General features: G+C 42.6%; 2 protein-coding genes across 3 annotated transcripts in view; both read left to right on the top strand.

The window, feature by feature from the left end:
- The window catches only part of FAM124A (family with sequence similarity 124 member A), a 56,365-nt gene that overhangs the window by 34,756 nt on the left and 4,927 nt on the right, over positions 1-16,682 (top strand). Inside the window, exon 4 of one of the 2 annotated variants that reach the window (XM_050331376.1) lies at positions 3,903-7,617. The exons of the other annotated variant lie outside the window; for it this stretch is intronic. Coding sequence (XP_050187333.1) covers positions 3,903-4,700 — 798 coding nt within the window. The 3' untranslated portion in view covers positions 4,701-7,617. Of the gene's footprint in view, positions 1-3,902; positions 7,618-16,682 lie in introns of those variants that run through there. 2 annotated transcript variants of the gene reach the window in all.
- SERPINE3 (serpin family E member 3) overlaps positions 1-16,682 on the top strand; it is a 58,520-nt gene that overhangs the window by 7,333 nt on the left and 34,505 nt on the right. The gene's annotated exons all lie outside the window — the stretch shown is intronic.

Consider the following 16,682-nt stretch of genomic DNA (forward strand, 5'->3'; position numbering starts at 1 on the left):
AATTCTTCCTATAAACAGAGCTGTTCAGAAATAAGCTGTGTTAGTGATGTCACTTGTCCTGCCCAGCAGGCAGCCATCCTAAGGCAGGCTGTACTTGCCCCCTTCTCCTCACTGATCCACTGTTACCTCCTGCCAGGCCAACCAGGCTTGACTAGAAGCTGTGACTCAGTATCAGGATTAACAGCAAATACCTTGTATAAAATCAAATGCCTCTGTTTGACCACAGGAACATTAAAAGAGCTAGGGAAAAAAAGTTTAAAATAACAAAACTCTAAAACTGGTATCTTACCTAAAGTAAATTTTTGTTAGTTTTAGCCCAGATACTTAAAGTTATTTGGCTGTTTGGGGCAGGTTGCCCCTTCTAAGTACTTCCACTTAGAAGTGCATTTCCCCTTTCCTTTGTGTTTTTACTTTTTATCTGCATTTTGGATAGAAAGTTCCTACATGAGAGCAGGGGTTTTAGCAGGGGTGTTTCGTCTCATCTCATCCATTTATGCTGGTATTGCCCTCGGGTTCACATCCTCTTTGGTGATGCCTCAAGTGAGCATCCTTTTGAGTCCTGAAAATTTGGTTGCGCCTGTGGTCATTGTGTTGCATATCTACAATCCAGAACTAATGCAAGCTGATTTAAACTAGAGGGTTTTGAAATAATAGAAAGAGCACAAAACAGTTGTCCTTATGTCTGTGCTTTACTCCCAAAATGCTGAAGATTTTCCCTGTATTAATAAATTGCACATGTCCAGGAGCATTCCCAGGCACTGAAATCCCTGATATAGAGTGGCCTCTGTGTGTGCTTGTGAGCCATGCAGGATGCAGCAGATACGTACAATTACACAACTGAATTGGACCAACTATCTCTTAATAGTGGTGACCTGAGAGACCAAATTAAATTATTTTTCCATTGGAACAGATGTCAGAAGTTATGTCAATAAATAAGAAATTATTACCATCATCTAAATACATGAGATTTTTATTAGTGTGCAAAATGCCTCCTCTATACACCAAAGCAAAATAAACACATGGGAGCCATCTCTGCAGGATTTGGTTCAGCTCCAGATAATAGACACCTAAAAACTGATGTCTACCCTCAGGTATTTTTTTTGTCAGCTACAATCTATGTTCTCACTGTAGCCGCGTAGTGGGTATGTTCTCAGTGCAGCCCAAGGACACAGAAAGCCATTCAGCTAAACAGACACAGGAATTTCTTCAGGGACAGCTGAATTGCTCTCCAGACTCCATTGGCTATATTAAGTAGACAACTAGTCAGGATGCCTGTGAAGGACATGTCCATATATACACATAGATTCATGTGTGTATATACATATACATATATACATGTGGACAGGTAGTATGATTTGTGCAAGGTAAAGGCAAGGCTTTTGTACTACTTACAGAACTCTCCACTGTGCAAGTACAGATCTGTTCCCAAAAGCTGTATGTTTTTAGGTGCAGTTTTGTCCGAGTTGTTACCAGGGGTCCCATCCTTACCTTTTCACAAACAGGAAAACAAGACCTGCTTGAATCCTTGATTTCTCTGGATGCTTGATCTACCAAATTATCAACGAAGTCTACGAAACACAAGAATAGTGTAAAAACAAGCCATGGTGGGGCAATCCATGATTTTCTCTCTTAGAGGTAGAAGTGTTCTGGAGGTGCTTCTGTTGATTCACCAAGCATGGTGTTTGAGTTCATATAACATATCTGATAACAGAGCTACTGCAGAGAAAAAAATAGTACCTTTGGTTAATGCAAACAAAATATAATGAGAAGTGTTTTCTTAGACAAACCCATCAAAAGGGTGAAGTGATCTGGTTGAGTACTTTCAGCACATCATAATCTTATTTCTGGGTTATCCAAAAAATGTCTTCATTTAAGAAGGAGCTGGTAGTTTTTTCATGGGCACAAGTCTTTTATCTTGCTGAATAATTTTTAAGCAAATTAGCTTATGTATTGCATAAATAAAATAATATGTGTAGAGGTCTAAAGTGGTTTCTGGCTAATGTTTTACTGAAAATTGAGTCATTCTATTAGAGTCATATGTACTCAATTTCTTAATTTCTCCATTAATTCACTTAATTCTTTATGGCATTAAGGAAAACAGTTTACTGTATTACACAGAAATAGGTTATGAATTAATATACTTCATTACAGATATATGTATGTGTATATATATTAACCTACAACATCTAAGTGAACTTCAGTGGCTTGGCTGTCCTATAAGTCTCTAGCTAACTGATCATGAATGAGCAAAACATTTTTTGCAGATGTGAAAATCCTTTTTTGCCTCTAAAATCACTTCAATAAAAAACAGAAGATGGTTATGACAGATCTAGGTCACTAAGACAATGTGATGTGCACTGGCAAGATGTTAAAAGCAGTGATGTATGGAGTTCTTTTAGAGGCAGAGGATACAAAAGACCTCCTTTGTTGCCAGGTCTCAGCCCTTTCTGTCATGTCATATAATCTCTTTGCTAAAATGAACAAGCTCTGTCTTTATCCATTACTTGCCCTATAAGACTCTAGTCCTGCTGTTGTTCTTAGAAACCTTTTATTAGTTTGTGGTTCAGTTTTTTAATAGATTGTTCATCTTTTTTTTTTTTCCTGTGGCTCCATTTTTATCAGTTCAAATTTATTCTTTTTCACATAGGCATGATTTAGTCATGTGCATCATTCTGGGTGAGGCCTTAGCAGTGTTGTCTATAATGTGTTACAGATTTTTTTAACTCACTTGAAGCTGCCCCATATCATGTTCTCGCAGCCTTGTCACTTTAACAGCACATAGTAATCAGGAATCCCAGTTCTTTCTTTCTCCTCTGTTGTTTCCTACTGACAAGTCCCATAGCTGAGATTATTGTTTATCTTCAAGAATATATATCTTGCACTTTTTCGCATTAGTTTCTGTCCCTTTTGGGAGAGAGAGATCAAGTATTTTTTATTATGCAAGAAATTCCAGTAACAAGAATTTAAATTAAACTTTTGAAAGGCAAACTTCTAAAAGCCTCACTGAAATAAATGGGACGATGAAAAACCTTCTGATTGCTCGAACACAGTGCAGTTACCCACACATCAGTGTCTAATCCCATAGGAAAGCCACCTGGCATCCAACCACTTCTTGAGAAGGATATTGGCTCTCCATTTGTCACAGATGCTTTCCCTGTTCAAATGCTTGAGTATCTGACATCTGAGGCAGACAACTGAATCCTGCCCTAGGACTGAGATTCAGGTCTAGATTCAGATCATAACCATCCGTTTCAGTCTTCAGTGTATGTGCCTACAGGCAAATTATATTTCTGTGCATAATGTCACTATGAGATAGTTAACAGAGCAAATGTGTTCTAGGACACACTGCTCAGCTTACCAGATGTGAAAGAGAAAATGTGAAAGAGTTGAAAGAAGTAGTAAATTTCCATTGGGAAGACCGAGAATGAGCTTGCTTGCTGAAGACTTTCTGATGTTTCAGAGGGGAAAACAAAACAAACAAACAAACAAAAAAAACACAGTAAGGAAGAAATGAGAAATGATCATTCTGGTAACATACATCTTCCATTTATTCATTTTTGTTCTTGGGCTGTCCACTAAGGCAGTAATGTAGAAGAGAGAATATGAATGAATCTGAACAAGTCAATAGGAAGTGAGAATTTAAAGCTAGTGTAATTCAGCCCCCAAGGCAGGGCTTCTCTACCATTTATTCTTGTTGTCTTTGAGGTTCCTTATGTAAATATTTGGGATTTTGGCAGGGTGGTTTCTCTTTGTTACTGAAGTGAGACATTTGCTGCAAGCATACTGACTGAAGTCTGCTTCATAATTATTTGCAGTAACAACTCAGCAATGGAGACTTTATGGTTGTAAAACTGCCAATTCTGTATTAATGTGATCTTCTTTTCTCCCTCTCCCGGCTGCAGCAAGCACACAGTTGGTGTAGGAAGTCTGCAAAGCAGAACAAGCAACCGTATCCATCTCTGTCAACAGATTCCCACTTCACCACTCTGCCAGCCTTTCTTCCTCAGAGCCACCAATCTGTCTTTGAACAACCACAAGAAATGGGTCAAAAAAAGGTACATCACAAGAATGGCCTTGGTCATTATCTTGGTTTCTCCCAGCAGGACTTAAGACACAGTGATGGGGGAGACTTCACGCACAGATCCAGCAGTGCCTCCAGCATTTCATGGTCGTTTCAACGAAGCAAGTCTCTGTTCTGCTTGCCCACGGTGAACTCCTCTTCAGCATCAGAGACATTTCACTTCAGTGAACCATTTCATTTTTTAAATACTGGGTCAACTGCAACCAGGTTAAAAACATGGAAATGCAGCCACAAGCTTAACATTGATGACTTGGAAGGTGCCCAAGAGACTGATGTGGATACAGGGATGAAGCTGTCCTTCTCAGACCTGTCTGTGGTTTCTGCATACTCTGCCCTTAATGGATTTTGCAATGAGTTGGCAGACTCTCTTCCCCCACAGAAACAGACTGTCAGTAAGGCTAAACAGGCAGCCACCAGTAGAAGGCCTGTGTCAGCCATGTGCAATACTTTTGAGTCAGTTGATGATTCATTGCATTCTCTTTCTGAATGGTCTTCCAGCTCTTTCACATCAGCATCTCCCAACAAGCATCACAAACAGTCCTTGAGAGCAGCTCCATGTTCTCTGGACAATCATGCTTGCCCAGCTTCACTAGTTAACGAGGAAGAATTTTACATCTGAGGTTTCTCTATCTTATACCTTCCAGGGCAAATGTGTTCTACTTGTGAATGGCACCAGTGGGTCCGCTTTGAGGCTATGGAAGGTTCCTCGCTGAGGAGAAGGTGATGCAGCAGAATGTGTTAAATATTTGAAGGAAATACTCAGAACCCACTGAGATGGGTATTCCCAAACTAGGTACAGTAAAGCAGTCTGAGCTTGCCTTTACCTTTATACTAGAGGAGATGATCAGCACAGAGGGGTTTCCACAGCACTGCAAGGTAGATGTTTTCTGTGACTAACCCTTCGGTGGTGAAAAAAATGTCAGAAAATACATTAGTATTCCATTTTAATTTGGCAAAAAATGAAGATTAATTTGTGATACCAAACTACTTTAACTTTCTGAGAAATTCCTTTAACTCAAAAAAGATGGGAGAGGAAAGGGGTCTTATTTCCCTTTCACAAGTTCCAAAGGCAGCTCTAAGCACAGCAGGCTCCCAGCAGTACATCTCAAGTAGAGTCAGGCAAGAAGTTTCCTGTGAGGAAACACACTGTTCTTTCTAACCTCTGAGACCTGGCAGTGGTGAGGAGGGGAAGAATCACAGAATCATCAAGGTTGGAAGAGACCTTCAAGACTGTCTAGTCTAAGTGTTAACCTAGCACTACCATAATCACCCCTAAACCATATGCCCATGTGCCACATCCAGCTGCCTCTTGAATGCTTCCACAAACTGACTCCACCACCTCCCTGGACAACTTATTCCAAGGCCTAATCACTCCTTCAGTGAATAATTTTTTTCTAATATCTATTCTGAAACTCCCCTGGTGGAGGAGGTTAGTCTCTGCTCATCCTTGCACTTGAAACATGGCAGAAGAGACCGATCCCCACCTCACTACAACCTTCTTTCAGGTAGTTGTAGACAGCAGTGAGGTCTCCCCTGAACCTCCCTTTTCTCCAGGCTAAACTGCCCCAGTTCCCTCAGTTGTTCCTCATAAGATTTTGCTCCAGATCCTGCCCCAGCTCCATTGCCCTTCTCTGGACTTGCTCCAGCACCTCAGTGTCTTTCCTTGTAGTGAGTGTCCCAAAACTGAACACAGGATTTGAGGTGAGGCCTCACCAGTGCTGAGTAAAGTGGGACAATTGCTGCCCTGGTCCTATTGGCCACACTATTGCTGTTACAGACCACAATGCAATTGTCCTTCTTGGCCACTTGGTCACACTGCTGGCTCATATCCAGTTGGCTGTGAATCAGCTACCCCCAGTCCCTTTCCACTAAGCAGCTCTCAAGGCACTCTTTCCCCAGTTTGTAGCTCTGCCTGGGGTGGTTGTGACCCAAGTGCAGGATCCAGCACTTGGTTCATATTACTAAGCCTCATACCATTGTCCTCAGCCCACTGACCCAAATCTGTCAAGATCTCTCTGTAGAGCCTTCCTACCCTCCAGCAGATCCACACTCCTGCCCAACTTGGTGTCTTCTGTGAACTGACTGAGGATACACTCAATCCCCTCATCCAGAGCATTGATAAAGATGTGAAAAAGGACTGGCCCCAATAGTGAGTCCTGGGTAACACCACTAGTCACCAACCACTGAATGGATTTAGTTCCACTCACCACCACTCTCTGGCCTTGGCCATCCAAACACGTTTTTCACCCAGCAAAGAGTACATCTGTCCACATGCAGACAATTACTTCAGGCAAATGCTATGGGAGATGGTGTCAAACACTTTACGGAAGTCTAGATCAACAACATCCACAACCTTTTGCTCCTCTCCTAAGTGGGTCACTTTGTCATGGAAGATGATCAGGTTGGTCAAGCAGGACATACTTTTTGTAAATCCTGGGGGCCTGATACCCTGGTTGTCCTGTGCGTGCCATTTGATGGCCCTCAGGATGATCTGCTCCATGACCTTCCCATGTACCAAGGTCAGGCTGATAGGCCTGTAGTTCCCCAGATCATCCTTCTAAACCTTGTAGATGGGCATTATTTTTGCTAATTTACAGGCAGCTGGGACTTCTCCATTTAACCAGGACTGCTGGTAAATGATTGAAGGTGGTTTGCCACTTCCCTCATTACTCTCAGGTGCATCATAGATGTCTGACTGCACTAGCAGTTCACTAACCCTTTCCTTCTGGATTATTGGGGCTTCATTCTGCTCCCTGTCTCTAACTTCCAGCTCTGGTAGCTGGATATCCTAGGGAAACTGGTTTTGGTATTAAAGACTAAGGCAAAGAAGGCATTAAGTACCTCAGTCTTTTCCTCATACCCTGACACTTTGTTACTCTCTGCATCCAGCAAAAGATAGAAACTCTCCTTAGCCCTCCTTTTGCTGCCAATGTATTTATAGAATTTTTTGAAGAAGCTTCACTCCTTCCCCAGGGAAGAGGAAGCTCCACTGTATCTCTTGACAGACCAGACGCAGCAAGTGCCAAAAGGGAAACATTAAAGAACATTTTGAAACCCCTCCATACAAAAAGTCCTGCATTTCCAGTTGGAAGGGAGCCATCTGGGCTGTTGTCTAAACCACTTGTGTAGACAGGGTAACCCAAGTAAACCATGTCTGCTACTTCTAATTCAGGCAATACACAGTTTACTGAAAGCTAACCCAGCATTTTCATATATTACTACACCATTAGGCCCAAATGTATGACAGCTCCATGTTTTTTCAAAGGGTTGTTATTTTTCTGTTAAAAAAAAAACAATTAATGCAGAAACTTATTCTTCATATTCCCAGTGCAAGCATATTTCTTTCTGGGTAAAACACATTTCCTCTCAAATACTTCTCTCCAAAGGGAAAACAAGTCAAATTTTAGTGGCTTTCAAAAGATGTTTTTAAAATACACATTCTTGATAACCTGTTTTGCTGTGGTTAATTTAGTATTTTAAAAAGAAATGTAAGTAAAAAGCTAAGTACCTTCTCCAGGATTTAGGTCACATAAACAGATTTGCATGTTCTGAACACATTTTTGGCAGAGAAGTATCACTGATTGCAGCTCTGGTCTAGCCACTGAGAAAATAACCATGTAAAAATGTGTATGTATAATAATGGATGTAGCCTATGTACAGGTGTAGATGTTGAAGACCTGCCATGATGACATTGTGGTGTGTGGAATAAAAAACTCATTTCTGGAGAAATTACTAGGTAATTTTAATCAAAAGGATTGCTGCTCTGCAGGAAGAAAAAAAAAAAAAGGCACACATACTTTAAATAATAATTGCAAAAAGTGGAACAGCTTCCCTGGCCCGTTTAAGGAAGTGCACAGTTTTTACAAACAGTTCTGGAAGAAAGCCTGGGGGAAACTGATTACATGTTTATAGCGGAGGAAGAGGAATTCCAATAAACCTACTCCCCCAGTCTAGAAAAGGCCAGAGGCATACTCAAGAGTCGGGGTGCTACTCCTCAAGGCTTTTTCCTTTTGTGATTGTTTTCTGCACACAGGGAAAAAGACATCAAGTCTCCTCTCTGTGAGATAGTATCAGAGCATCTACCAGGGGTAGACTTTGTCTTTCGTGCTAAACACAATGAATAAACAGGGAAATCTATTCAAGATCTAAGAGCACAGAAGATTATCAGCCTTTTCCTGCCCTCTAAAACCGTGTAAACTTACTGAATTTCTGGGGTAAACTGTTCTCCTTCTGGGACCAAAAATAGCACTAATAAGGGTTTGTCATGGTGTGCATATGTTTACCTTCTCTATACTCCTTCAGAGCCCACACAGTCTTTCCTCTGACTTTCATGACCTTTAGATCAAATCCCCCCTGGAACACCATGAACCCAATTCATCTAAACTCCCCTTCCATGTTATTGTTTGTACCCTGCCAAAATACACTGTGAAGTCAGACTAGCCACTTTTTCCATCAGCCTGTGATTCACCATACAAGCAGTGATGCCTAGAACAGTCAGGCTCCACAGGTTTAAATTTATGCTTCATTATTTTGTGTCATGTTCATGGTAGTACAAAAATAAATTATGAAATAGCATTGTATATTTATTGGACAGACATTTTATCAACACTAGCTACTTCCAGATGTGTCAAACAACAGGATAAATTTGATTCAAATCTATTAATAATTTTAGTATTCCTTATTTGGAATAGAAAAAAAGAGCCTTTTCACAATATTTTAATAATACAGATAAGATTTGATCTGAACATGAAATAAAAAACTCATTTGAGCTCATATATCTCTCTGATCCTGGAACCATGCTAACACCCAAACTACTGACAAAAGCTGATTGGGGTTTTTAATGAAGAGGAGGCTTTGAAACATCTTTCCACCTAGGGTATGCCTCTAGAAGAAGACACATATGGGTTCTGTCACCTGACACAGTAGGAAGCACCAGTAGTGGAAATCTACAAAGAAGTACAGGATAGTTCAAGTGTCAGTCCTGAGGTTCATGTGTGGTATTAGCTGACAGCTCCGCAAGCATCTCAGCTCCAGATTTTAGCACAGTAATCCTAATGGGAAGAAAACCAAATGAGTCTCCATAGACTCTGAATTTATGCTGTCTCACTGGTTCTGTCTCCAAGTATTTCTGTTCTTTGTACTGATACCTAACTAAAAATTAAGGTTTTAATTGTTTACATTGATGGTACTTGTAACCAAATTTTGTAAAAAATTGAGTGTCCTACTGTCAGGAAAAACAGAGGTGATAGTGTACAGAAAACTTTTTGTCCATAAAAAAAAACCAACCCAGATTATGAAGCATGTTTCACTGAAGGTAGGCTTCATTAATTCTCTTTCCATTATTTAAGAAGGGGCTCATCTCTTCAATTAGTTGAATATGCACACTTTTCATGGCATTTACTTATTGTTTTGATTAAATTATGAACAATGTCCTATAAGAACTGCAGGCTTTCCCTGAACTTTCTCCTCACCCCAGAATGCATTTCTTCTGTGAAATAAAATAGAGATAAAAAGTCAATTGTACTTATTCTTCTGCGTGTTCATTTATGAAGTATTGCAGACTCACACAGTATTTTAACTAGGCTTCAAAAATTACTGCAGTGCCACAAGCTCTACAGCTTTTGGTGGTGTATGTCAGTGGGATAATTACAAAATAAACATAGCAAAAATATTATGTTGGACTCAGCTTTGCCTCTGCAGACTGGGTCTTTTGATTCTCACTGAGGTGTTTTAAATCATTTGCTCCAGTAAAGCTGAATGATAAAATCAGAGCTACGACACATATTGGTAATCTTTCATGCTTAAATCCCATCTTGGTTTGTTTGATATATGTTGGTCTTCATAATAGTCCTTCCCTCTTATTTCCATCAGTGTGTGGTGTTACCTATTGTACATTTCTTTATTCCCTCCATGGAACATGTCTGCATGTCAACATTACATTGTATATGCAAAGCTGTGTAGGTTTGGCTTTGTTTAGTTTTTATGGTTTTATGGTTTAACATTATGGGGTTTATGTATACTTGTATGTCATATACAGAGCTGTAGAAACATTGGGAGTTGGAAGAGGCCTCTGGATGTTGTCTAGTCCAAAGTGCCTGCTAAAAGCAGGCACAAAGCTGCTCAAGCCGCAAAGTTTTGAAGTTAAATCAAGTTGTTCAGAACCTTGTCTGGTCAGGTTTGAAAATATCCAAAGGTGGCAATTTCACATTGTCAGGGAAATGTGTGCCAGTGTTTAACCACTGTAATGGTGAAGAATTACTTCCTAGTCTGCAGTCAAAATTTGCAGTGTTCAAACCTGTGATCTTTCCCCCTTGTTTCACTCTGTACCTCTGAGATATTCTGTTTCTGTCTTCTCTATAATCCCCCATTAGGTGCTGGAAGACTGCAGTTTCTCTTTCAGCGTCTTCTTCCACATCATATGCTCTAGCTCCCTAACCATCTGAACTCTCTCCAGTTTGTCAGTATCTCTCTTGTACTGAGGAGCCCAAAACTGTACCCAGCCTTATGGATGTGGTTTATGGAGTGCTTGGTATGCAGGAAGAATATTTTCTGTCAACCTGATGGCAACTTCCTTGCTCGTACCACCCAGTACACTGTTGGCCTTATCACTGAAAGGGTGCCCCGCTTAATCATGTTCAACTTCCTCTTCACCAGGATCCCAACACCTCTTTTTGCAGAGCTGCTCCCTACCTAGTAGGTGTTTTAGCTTGTGCTGTCATACCAAGTTAGTCCCTGCGAGGTGCAGGGCTTCTATGTGCTTTTATTGAACTGGTGTAATTCTCATTGGTACCTTTCTCCAGCTGGTAAAGGTCTTTCTGAGTGGTAGCCCTGCCTTTCAGTGTATCAGTCACCAGTTGGGGGTCATATGGTAACTTGCTGAGGGTGCATTTCATCCCCTTATGCAAGACATAGATGAAAATGTTGAGCAGCACTGTAACTGAAAAGAAGAGTGTTGACCTCAGAAGAATGCCATTTGCAGTTGACTGCCAGTTAGAATTTAAGCTGTTGTCCAATGCCCTTTAAGTCTGACAATCCAGTCAGTTACTCACCTGTGTTGTAGTCCAGCCATCTAGTCTATGTTTTCTTGATTTGGCGACCGGGATACCATGAAGACTATATTGAAAGTCTTGCTAAAGTCAAGGAAATTTAAATTCACTGTTCTTTCTCCATCCATCAACAAAGTGATCTCATCAAAGGTGGCAATCAGTTTTGTTTACTGTTGGTACAACATGCTGGCTTTTCCAAATCATCGTCCTGTCCATCTTGAGTGTAGAAATTACTTTGAAGATTTCTTGGTAAACTTCCAGAGGACTGAGGACTAATCAGCCTGTAGTTCCCTAGGTCATCTTTCTTGGCATTCTTGAAGTGGGCTATGACATTTTCTTTCTTTCAGCCATCTGGTACTTCACCAATCACCACAATCTTTCAAAATTGATAGAGGGCATTTTCACAATTACATTGGCCGGTTTCTGTTGCACTGTCAGCCCCGTGGACTTGTTCATGTCCAGCTTACTTCACCCCTGACTCAGTCTTACAGTGTGATTACTAATTTTGTCCTTGAAACTTTGCTACTAAACACAGACATGCAGCAGACCTAACAAAACACTTCTTGAGCAAAGATCTTGTGAGTGAAGACAGAGGTTTTTCCATCTGGCAAGTTTTTCCAGTCACAGAGAACAGGAACTCTTCTTGTCTGTCCCGAATCACTTCCCAGTTATTCAAAGCTGTCTCTCCTTCTTGATTGAATGGGTTGTAGGAGATGCCCACAACAATATCCCTCTTGTTAGCTTCTCCTGACCTGTGGGCTCATGATTTTCTCATCCTGTGTTCCCTCGCAAACATGCATGCATTCACGCCACTCAGTTGCTTAGAGCACAATCCTCATCACCATCTGCCACCCTTCCAACCTGTATCCAGCCATGACAGCTCTGTTTATACAACTGTTCCATAACATCTCTAAATCATCTCTTTTTACATCCTGGGAGTTTTGAGGTCCTTCAGGAGTGATTTGCAGGTTCAGCAGCCTGAGCATTGGCACTGGCTGTCCCATCTACCCAACAGAATGGAGCTACCCAGGTGCTGGTAAGACATTCCCACTTCACAAAGGGCTTTGGAAGCAGATTAAAACTGTCTATGTGTTATCTGCTGAAGAAATGATAATATTGGAAGACGTTGGTGTTTCCCTCAGTTTCATTTTCTCTTTTCAAGATGAGAAGTCTTAATCCAGTTATTGATTCTTCATAGGAAAACCATTCCATGCTTTTGTTCATTCTTATTACCCTTTTGTAAAATTTTTTGTTGTGCTGCATGTGTTTTGAGCTAGAGAGTCCATAGCCTTGCATAGTTTCTGGAGGTGTAGCTGTACTGTTGATGTGCAGAGTGGCTTGAAGGTGTTTTCCATTTTATTCTCTGTTTCTCCCCCAGTAGTGGAACTTGCTACCCTTTTCTTAGACACTTAGGTAGCTCCAAGGTCCAACTCCCAAGCAGAAAATGTCAGTTGAGACCCTACTATCAAGTATGTAAAAATAGATTTTTTAAAATGTCATTTATTTTAGAATTAGCTACATTGAGTTGCATCTGCCTTTTTATTGCTTAGTTGATGTCTATTGTGAGACTTTTCTGCAGCTTCCCCAGTTGTTCATCATCTTTACTATCTTGGATGCTTAATAACCTCAATGAACTCCCATCTCATGAAGCCCCTCCCTTTTTCCAGGTTTAAGCCATGCTGAGCAATGTAAGCTTGAGTACAAATCCCTGCATGACTCTGCTGCCAAACCTCCTTCCACTATCAGAACTGGCTATTTATTTCTGCCTTCTGTTTCCTGCCTTTTAATCAGCTCTTTATTCACATACCCTTACCTCTTAAACCATCACAGCACGGTTTCTTTAAGAGGCTTTGATGAAGGACTTTGGAAAACCGCTCTTAGCTGTACACCTATTTGTTGATGCCTTCTGAAGCCCTGAAGAGATTTATGAGGTGTGATTTACTTTTATAAAACCATGTTGACTTCCTAAAAAAATCCTGAAACTTGTCTCTGTTCAGATAATTACTTGTTTCTCATCTGAGCCTAAGTGTCATTTGAGTACAGAGCAGTCCTCCCTGTGGCATTCTTTCCCAGCTTCCAGGATTCAGCCTAGTGCAAATTGCTAAATTTACACAGAGTCCAGACTTCCTGAGCCAAAAACTGCTCAGATCACTGTGTGACCAACTGCTACATTGTGCTACCAGTGGATTTATCCTCAGTTTGTCAGATTTCATGTTGAATTTAATTCCTCAGCAATTCAGGGGAATGAACAGCACTGAATTCATTCCCTGTATGAGAAGATAGACACATTTCTCTGAAGCCTTCACCCAGATAAATTCACTGAGCACTTTCAGAAGTCAGTGCAGAGTTCTGGGCAGTGTTGCCTCAATAGCTGGGAAGGATTGTGTCCCCCTGAGCTCAGGAACCAACAGCTTGTGAGGTAACTGGGGAGGAATCCAAATGCTTGTTGTGGAAAGCCTTGCAGCCTTCCAAGGCATAAATACTGTGGTGGGGTACATCTACAGTGGTAAATGGAAGTGGGACAGGGCACAGGGAACAGGTTCAAACACTGGATCATTTGATTGCTGCTTGTCTCTGGTTTGGACCACTTCAAGCAGCTTTTGCCAAGACACTACCTGGTGGTGCCCTTCACCCCAAGGACTGTTCCCACTATGGAAGAGGCTATATTGAGCCTGGGCCCCTCTGTCTCCAATGTTGTCCCATCAGACTTTGCATCTTTTTGCCCTCCCATGTACCCCTGGGCATCCCACAGGGCATGAAACTCAGCCTCTCAGGGTCATGCTATAAAAAACACCTCTTAGCTGGGCTGCAGTGCAGTCCTCACTTCATTTCAGATAACAACCTCCCGTGCAAAATGGGCTGTCCTAGAGCTGTAAGGATCCTGCAGCATTCCAGGAGGGAAGCCAGGACAGCTGCCGTGTGGTATGTCTAGTGACCAGTGGGACATTTCTAAAGGGTGCTGAGCAGTGCTAGGCTGGCCTTGGAGCTGGAGAACAGTATTCAGACTGCTTTCTTTTGAACAATTTACAAACAGCAAATTGCATCATTTTGGCTGCAGAAAGGGCATCTAGAGTCTTAGAGAGCTTCATAGGTACACCTTACCCCTGCTGTGGCTCCGCCTCTTGCATTAAGCATGGTTGATGTTTGAATCAGTTATCCTTTTTAATCACTTTTCTTCTGAATATGTGATGCATAAAATGCAAAATAGCTTGCTAGGTGGAGGCCATTAATCTAATCTGCCTGTCATAAATGAAAACTGCTAACTCAATGAAACATAATGAAAAGGCAGCAGAAATGGATTTAGCCAAGGCTGACCAGTCAGTAAGAGAAATACCCCATTCCTACCTTCGTGACTGCGGAGTGCCTGTGTGATCCTGTGACGGGATCTCAGCAATGCAGTACCCTGGGTTTGTGTGCCACGCTGGGAAGCCACCAGCCTGCAAAAGTTGCTAGTGCCATCTCGTGGTTCTCGCGCACACGAGTGACAGCGTGAAGAGCTGCCGGCCCAGGTGGGTGACACCTGCAGGGCACCCTCAGGCTGGGTGCTCTCCTGCCCTCATACCCTCCGTACCCTGTATTCCCGCCTAAGCTGCTGACAGTGCCCGAGCTGTGCTCCCACCCGGCCACTGTGCTTTATCGCCTTCCTTCCATCATGAAGCTGGGCAGCTGAATAACCAGAGGCACGATGACCCAAAAGGCTCTTCCATGTTCTTTTGCTGCCCTGTAGCCACAGGCGAGGAAGCAGCCAAAGCCCACGGGGAGACCACTCAGGGTTGCGTTTGGGTTGGAGCCGAGCATCTGCAGTGAACAAGCCCCTCAGCACAGCATGGTAAGCCGGCTGGCTGTCACAAATTCCTCTATTTACTTTGATGAAAATTTTAGCCCTCCTGGTACGGAGATAATCTGCTAAGTATGACCCAACTCCTGCCAAGACAATGCTTCTTGTGAGGTTAGCAGTGCTACTGGAGAGCTCCTGCTCCTTAGGTATAATGAACTCGGGGACAGGGCTGCCCGGAACAGATACAGTTTAAGAATGCAACACATAATACCAGTTTTATAATTCCTTCTACTTCCATGAATTAACAGCCATCTTTTTGCAGCTCACATGTACTATTGCATGGACAGATTATTTTTTAAACTGGGTTGTAATTAGGAGCAAGAGGGGGTTTTTCACATGGTTTGCCATGACATAGTTATGAGTCCCACTTTTCCCTACTTTTTGGGGTTTTTTTTGGTCACAAGAAAACAAAGCTTTAACTAATTACTCTGTGGCTGTGCTTATGGAATTTGACTAGGTGCCAGTGTTCCCCTGTTGTGCCATGTAAAGCCACAGAAATGCAGCCTCTGCCCTTAAGTTTCTCTCCTCGGCACTTTGGTGCCTTGCTTGATTTCAAGAGCTGACTGCCCTGTGGTTTTCCCACGGGAGGGGCAAGGATGCTCATTCCCACCCTGCCACGTGTGTAAAGACTGAAGACATTTTGAAGAAAGGACTTTTGGGACTGCCTAAGGCAGAAACAGCAACAACCACTACCAGGGCTGCCTCTGCCATCAACCTGGCTAGGAGGTAGGGAGGTGAGAGCTGTCAATGAGGTCAGGGTAGTGCTGGGACAAGCCAAAGGGCAGGAGAGAAGAAAAATAGGATCCATCTGTGACCTTCTTCCTGTTTTCTAGCCTCAGATAGTGCACCAGCTCCAGGCATGTCGGGCTATGCAGTACCCTGCTCTTCGAGGGATTGGGGTGAGATAAATGAATGTGGAGGGAAACCATCAGCCTCGGGGGCTACGGATGCTGGAGCTGTCATGTTGCCAACAGTCCTGAGTGCACAGTGCTTTACAGGTTTCCAGGACAATTTTTGCTCTGAACCAATGGGCTGGTTTGCTGTTTCAACTGCTTCCTTTGCCCTGCACAAGACATCCCCAGGAGTCACACCATGTGCCTGGGTGAAGCATCCAAATGCTTCTTGAACTCTGTCAGGCTTGGTGCTGTGACCACTTCCCTGGGACACCTGTTCCAGTGACTAAACACCCTGAAAAGAGGTGGAAAACCTTTTCCTAATATCTAACCTAAATCTGCCCTGACACAACTTCAGGCCATTCCCTCAGGTCCTGTCACTGGTCACCACAGAGAAGAGATCAGTGCCTGCCCCTCCTCTTCCCCTCATGAGGAAGTTCTGGAGTGCAATGAGGTCTCTCCTCAGTCTCCTCTAGGCTGAACCGACCAAGTGACCTCAGCTGCTCCTCACACAGCTTCCCCTCAAGGCCCTTCACTGTCTTTGTTGCCCTTCTTTGCATACTCTCAAAGAGTTTAATATCTTTCTTACACTGTGGCACTCAAAACTGCACACAATATTCAAGGTGAGGCTGCCCCAGCGCAGAGACAATCCCTTCCCTTGACCGGCTGGCAATGCTTTTCCTGATGCCCCCCAGGACACCGTTGGCCCTCCTGGCTTCCAGGGCTCTGCTGGCTCATATTCAACTTGCCATCAGCCAAGACCCCCAGGTCCCTTTCTGTGGCACTGCTTTCCAGCATCTCATTCCGCAATCTGTCTGTACATC

The sequence above is a fragment of the Myiozetetes cayanensis genome, unplaced genomic scaffold, assembly GCF_022539395.1.
Source record: "Myiozetetes cayanensis isolate MyiCay16 unplaced genomic scaffold, myiCay2020 scf5-8, whole genome shotgun sequence".
Lineage (NCBI taxonomy): Eukaryota > Metazoa > Chordata > Aves > Passeriformes > Tyrannidae > Myiozetetes > Myiozetetes cayanensis.